At 36.8% G+C, this 6,603-nt stretch overlaps 1 protein-coding gene across 1 annotated transcript; it reads right to left on the bottom strand.

Annotated features, from left to right (window-relative positions):
- Window positions 1–2,838: 2,838 nt before the first annotated feature.
- LOC110747343 (Tetratricopeptide repeat (TPR)-like superfamily protein) lies at window positions 2,839–6,158 on the bottom strand. The gene has a single exon (XM_021947534.2). It carries the CDS (start codon window positions 5,967–5,969, stop codon window positions 3,435–3,437), a length of 2,535 nt encoding a protein of 844 aa, XP_021803226.2. The 5' UTR covers window positions 5,970–6,158; the 3' UTR covers window positions 2,839–3,434.
- Window positions 6,159–6,603: the final 445 nt, after the last annotated feature.

The raw sequence follows: 6,603 nt of genomic DNA, 5'->3' as shown, positions 1-6,603 counted from the left end.
AATATTCAATTTTCCAGATCAAAAAAAATAGAACATTCAATTTTCTACGGCCAGAATTGTCAAGTCTTGTAATTGAACACGCCATTTCTTGACATGATATGAGCAATATACATGAATTTTTCTAGCATTGAAAAGAAAAATGTGTGCGGGAAAATATGTTGTTCTTGATCTAGAAACTGGCCAAGAAAAGCAAAAAGTGATCGTGCCAGACACATCGGAAGTAAGGGTTTGGCCTTTCATTCTCATGTTTTTCCTCTTCTCGCTTGCAGTTATAGCAATCGCCATGGTTTTCTGGTGATGAAGGAATCAATAAAAATCTAACAAGAGCAAAAGGCTTGGAGTTGGTGGAGGTTGCTAGAAAAAATGTTGGCGGTCATTTATCTTTAATTAATTAAATGGTACAAAATTCATGTAATTATTTTTAGTTTTTTTCTTTTTAGAATGAGTGAGTTTGTATGAATTTATAATATGTAAGTTGGAGACATGCATAAGTTGAAAATATTTTGCTCTCCACTAGATAAGATAAGGTTAAAATCTTCTATAAATGGTTTTTTCATTTTTAAATTTTATGAATTTTAAATTATTTTTAAAAAACTTCATTAGTTTGATGATGTGGCATATATGTTGCCCACATCTTCAAAAATATAGTGTCACGTGTATTTAAAATACAATATATATTTTTAACAAATTTAAAAAAGAAAACCAAAATGTTATGAATTTTAAATGAAAAAATTTAAAAATTTCGCAGGGACCTAACTGAGTCAACAAACTAACGGAGTTTTTGACGGAACCTAACGGCAGGAACCATTTGTGTTCACACATACTAACCTTGAGGACCACAAATGACAAAAGAAAACATTAAGGATGCAATATGATAGTTCCGTAAACCTTAAGGACGTTTTGTGATATTAAGCCTATATATATATATATCAAAAACAATCCTAAGGTTTACGCACTATCACAAATGGTCCTTGCGAAATTTTTTTATTTTTTTATTTTTTTCATTTAAAATTCATAAAACTTTGGTTTTCTTTTTTAGATTTTATGAATTTTAAATTATTTAAAAATATATATTGTATTTTAAATACACGTGACACTAAATCAACTTCTGTTCTTCTATACAAACGTGGGTTAAAAATATTCCAAAGTTTTATTTAATAAAGTTTCTTTTTCAGGTTTAGGTGGGTTTTAAATTTGAGGGCATTTGTGTTTTTTTGGCTATATTTGAAATATTTTACAAAAAATTGACATTTTTAAAATTAGGGATCAAGTTTTGGCTATTTTTGATAAATTCTCCTTGAGTTCTCAATTGTTTAGTTAATTTATTATATGATATTGTTATTGCATTGAATATAAAGAAGCATACCTCTGTTGCACTTGCACAGGAGAGGGGGGGGGGGGGGGGGGGGGGGGATTCCCTCTTTCTCCTCAACCCTTTCCTTGATCTGGTCAATGGTATCATTTGGTTCGATGTCGATCTCAATTTCTTTCCCGATAAGAGTCTTCACCGTTAGTCATAGTCCCTCCCCTCAGCCTCAAAACCAGGTGAGTCTTCATTTGATTTAGAATATTTTATTTATTTATTTTAGCTGTTGGATTTTAATTTCAGCCGTTGAATTATTTGTTTTCTCGTTGATCAAGTCACTTTTTAATCATGGCCGTTGGCTTAAACTAGCCATTACATTTGAAATAAATAAAAAATCAATTTAGTTGTTTGAATTGCAGCCATTAGATGACAACGACTACAAGCCCATCTTGCGCCACGCGTCAGCAACTTTCCCTTCAAGTAGCCGAAATGCTGGCCCACCTCTGCAGTTTCTCTTGCTTTCCTTCACGTGCTGAAAGTTGCCTTCAACTTGGGGCCTACGAATTTTCCGCCCAGACTGGACAACTGGGCCAAATACACCCCCCACACAAAAAACCAGTCTGCCCAAAATTCCCCAAAGTCAAGAAATGGGGATCGGATGCGGGATTCTCCCTCGACTTGGGCCAAAATGTTAGATTTTTCCAAAAAAAAACAAAAACCAGTTATGGTCCAAAATCCCGGTTTCTGAATATTCAATTTTCCAGATCAAAAAAAATAGAACATTCAATTTTCTACGGCCAGAATTGTCAAGTCTTGTAATTGAACACGCCATTTCCTGACATGATATGAGCAATATACATATACTGCGTGCTTGAAGCTCCTCTAACATTGAAAAGAAAAATGGCTGCGGGAAAATATGTTGTTCTTGATCTAGAAACTGGCCAAGAAAAGCAAATAGTTATCGTGCCAGACACATCGGAAGTAAGGGTTTGGCCTTTCATTCTCATGTTTTTCCTCTTCTCGCTTGCAGTTATAGCAATCCCCATAGTTTTCTGGTGATGAAGGAATCAATAAAAATCTAACAAGAGGAAAAGGCTTGGAGTTGGTGGAGGTTGCTAGAAAAAATGTTGGCGGTCATTTATCTTTAATTAATTAGATGGTACAAAATTCATGTAATTATTTTTAGTTTTTTTCTTTTTAGAATGAGTGAGTTTGTATGAATTTATAATAGGTAAGTTGGAGACATGCATAAGTTGAAAATATTTTGCTCTCCACTAGATAAGATACAGGAAAAATCTGATGTTCTTGTAGCTATTGTTCTTTGAATACAAGGTTATCCCCTTGCAAATTAGTCTTGATTAGGACATTTCTGCGCTTGTTGGTCTAGCAACTCTGGTTGAAGCAAATTCGCAAAGCGAAAATACAAGTGTAGATGCAGAGGCTTAACTCTCTAACAAGTGGTTTTTTCTTTCTTTTCGTTAGCACATAAAAGGAACAAAAAGAAAACAGAGAGAAAAAAAAAAAAGTATAGCAACCTTAAAATGGTGAGGGTTTGGAGGATTGCATTTTTCAATCAATTTTCCTGTAATATTTCTTCATTCTCATGTTGTATAAGAATGAAGGCATGCATTAACTTGCTTTCACAACATTCATGCATATGTACATTTGGAATTGATTTTCTGTTTACACGTACACGTCATCTCGATCCAAATTTCGCGGTATTTCTCTCTAATTTGTTGAAAAATGTCTCAATTTCAAATCTCCTCTCCCATTTCAATAAAAAGAATAAAAAAATTCTTAGGATTATCTGTCCCGTGATAATGTCTTTGCCAGCTTCTTAAATGGGACTTGTGCTTCAAACTCAAGAGAAAATCCACCATCATTATCACGGCACTTAAGCTGAGATGGCAAAGGCAAATCCTTTGCGGTTAAAAGCCAAGAAAAAGTGGCTACAAACCAGTTCATATGCACCAGCTAAAACACCCAAATGAGAAGAAGCCCAAGATTTAGCTCTTATCAAGCTCAAACCTTCACACAAACAAGATGCACACTGCAAATTTTCATTTCCTGGTTTGATCAGGGGCTCATAATGTTGGCTTCACTTAGCATTATCCCACCATGCTTCTCCTCAATCATTTATCAGAAGTGTCATAGTGTCAGGCACATAACCAAGCCCTTTCATCTGTAGAATCAAACTGTCTAGAATTGAAAGTATAAGACCGGTCTCGCGATGCGTTCTATCTTTCGCAGCAAATGTATGAACTTCGTTATTCGCTTCAACCCAACTACGCCCAGTTTCTTTCACCACCCCAGTGTATTCCATTTTTTCCCTCACCCTCTTGACATCAGCCCACAAACCTTTGGATGCATAAATATTTGAAAGTAAGATATATGATCCACTATCTACTGGATCACTCAAAATTGCCATCTCTGCTGCATACCTCCCCAATTCAATGTTGCCTGCAGCTGTGCATGCACTGAGCAAGCTCCTCCATACAATCGCTTCTGGTTTTATCGGCATTTTCATAATAAATTCCTTAGCTTCAAATAATTTACCAGCACGACCCAGGAGAGAAACTATGCAAGCATAATGCTCTGTCCCTGGTTCGATTCCAAACTGAGGCATTGATTCAAAGTGGCGAAGTCCATCTTCCACAAGGCCTGCATGGCTACAAGCTGATAGCACACCCACAAATGTGATAAAGTTGGGTTTTATTTGCTCCTTCATCATTCTATCAAACATAATAAGGGCTTGTTCTGCTTCTCCATGTTGGGCATATGTTGAGATTATGGAATTCCAACATGCAACATCACTCCAAATTTTGGAATCAAATATTTTGCAAGCCTCTTCAATGCTTCCACACTTGGAATACATATCCACAAGGGCATTTGTGACAAATGGATCACTGTCAAGACCCATCTTAATGAGCTGGTTATGGAACTGTTGACCATGCTGGATACTTGCTAGGTTACTGGCAGCTGAGACTAGGGCAGCAAAAGTAAATTCATTGGGTTTTTGTCTTGATAACTGTAATTCCAAGTATAACTTGAGAGCCTCTTCACTTTCCAGCTGTTGGGTGTATCCGCAGAACATCGCATTCCACACTACAATGTCTTTCTCATTCATCTCCTCGAATACAAGTCTGGCATCACTAATACATGAGCACTTAGAATAAACATCTATGAGAGCACTGCCGGCAAATACGTCCAAACAGTACCCATATTTGGTGACCAGACCATGGATTTGCTTGCTCAATTCCAATGTAAATAAAGCAGCTGAGACACCAAGAAGGCTAACGAATGTCAAGAGACTCGGGTGGAGCAATCTAATCCTCATCTCATTGAAAAGATCCAGCGCTTCAGACATCTCATCCTGTCTTGAGTATCCTTCAATCATTGCATTGTAAGAGACCACATTATGATCAGCCATTGAATCAAAAACTCTTCTTGCATTAGAAAGGGAATCACATTTTGCATACATATCAATCAAACTATTCTTCACATAATCTTCATAAACAAGATTAACTCTGATAGCATAAGCGTGCACTTCTCTCCCATGATTAAGGGCCTCAAGTGAAGCACACGAAGTAAGAATACTACTGCACCCAAATCCATCTAGCTTCCAACCCAATCTGGCCATTTCAGAAAATAGCTTAACGGCCTCCCGGTTAAATGAGTTTTGCATATACCCAGCTATCATTGTGGTCCATGAAATGAGGTCCTTGACTACTATTGTATTGAATAGTTTCCGTCCTGCCTGCACTTCACCGCACTTTGTGTAGAAATCTACGAGTACATTAACCACTGAAACATCCATTACTGTTCCCCTTCTAAGCACATAAGCATGGATTTGCTTGCCACCTCCAATGAACTTGAGCGCAGAACATGCAATCAGAAGACTAGAAATCACATATTTATCAGGAAGAACGTCAGTGTCTCTCATTTGGTTGAACAGTTTCAAAGACACTTCACTTCTTCCACATCTTGCATACCCTGCTATCACGATAGTCCAAGTAACTGCACTTTTTACTTTTAAACCATCAAAAATTAGTTTTGCTTCTTCTATATCACCATTTTTTGAGTAAAAATCGACTAAAGAAGTACCCACATAAACTTCCTGATCAAAACCAGTCTTCACAACAAAACTATGCACTTGAGCACCTTGATCAACCCCTCCCAATCGCGTACAAGCCCGAATAACACTAGCTAAAGTATACTCATTCGGCTTCCCATCGGAATTCCGGCAGAACTCTGAAAACATCACCAATGCTTCTTCGTCATTACCATGCTTGGTATACATAGAAACCATAGAGGACCAAGTAACTGAGTTCTTTTCAGGCATTTTATCAAACAGTTTCCGCGCGTAAACAATAGAGTCAGATTTTGTGTAAGAGTGCAATAGAAGATTAGCAAGAAAAACATCATCTTGAAAGCCCGATACGACAACCTGGGCATGCATTCTCTTGTCGCACCAAATGGGTTGGTCTGAAACGCGTAGTTGTAAGAGGTTGACCAATGCCCGCCTTCTGCTTTGGAGGTTTTGGATTGGAAGACATGGGTCTTGTGACTGAAAAACAGGGCACGCAACGGCGGAGAAGTTGAGGGCTTGTGTCTTGGTAATCTTCTTCTGACAATGTCTTAGGTGCAGTGCAAAGTTTCTCATACCAAAGGAGAGGATGTTCTATTCAAGTTGTGTGTTTCCTTTCTTTTATAATACTGGTACATGACAGAGGCTGATTGTAGTTTGCACCCAAGTTATACTTTGATCTGTTATTGGCTGGCTGACAACATTGTGATTACTGGTTAACGTGGTTTTGAACTCAACAAAAAAAATTATTTTTTGCTTTCTGTCTAATTTTTTTTTACAAGCGATATTAAAGAAGGGAAGATTCGAACATAAGACCTTGAGTGAAGGGGTAAGGCCATCTCTAATGTGCAAGTCTAAATCATATCTCCTTCAATATTTTCTTAGTTTTTAGTATATTTTTTTAAATATATTGGATAATTTAATTAAAGTACTATTTTATACCCTATTTAAAATTTATTTTAGAAGAGAAAAATATTTTCGGATAGGATTTTAGAAAAGAAAAATATTTTCAGATAGGATAAGATTAATTTAAAAACAACAACTGGCCCACCTAAGAAATAATAAAATAAGATATAGCTCACCCAAGAAGTATGCCACATTTGACCATTTTGGCCCGCTGACATGGCATATTTAGCCCACTTCCTGGAGATGAGGCCCTTGTTTTGAATTCATTGCAAGTTTATTTGGAATGGGTGAAGTTGCGAATAAG

The sequence above is a fragment of the Prunus avium genome, chromosome 6 (genome assembly GCF_965620075.1).
Source record: "Prunus avium chromosome 6, drPruAviu1.hap1.1, whole genome shotgun sequence".
NCBI classification, from domain to species: Eukaryota; Viridiplantae; Streptophyta; class Magnoliopsida; order Rosales; family Rosaceae; genus Prunus; species Prunus avium.
This window is presented reverse-complemented; position numbering and strand designations above follow the sequence as displayed.

Bases quoted from the DNA above. Each gene is read 5' to 3' on its own strand.
- LOC110747343 (XM_021947534.2), bottom strand. From the start codon at position 5,969: ATGAGAAACTTTGCACTGCACCTAAGACATTGTCAGAAGAAGATTACC.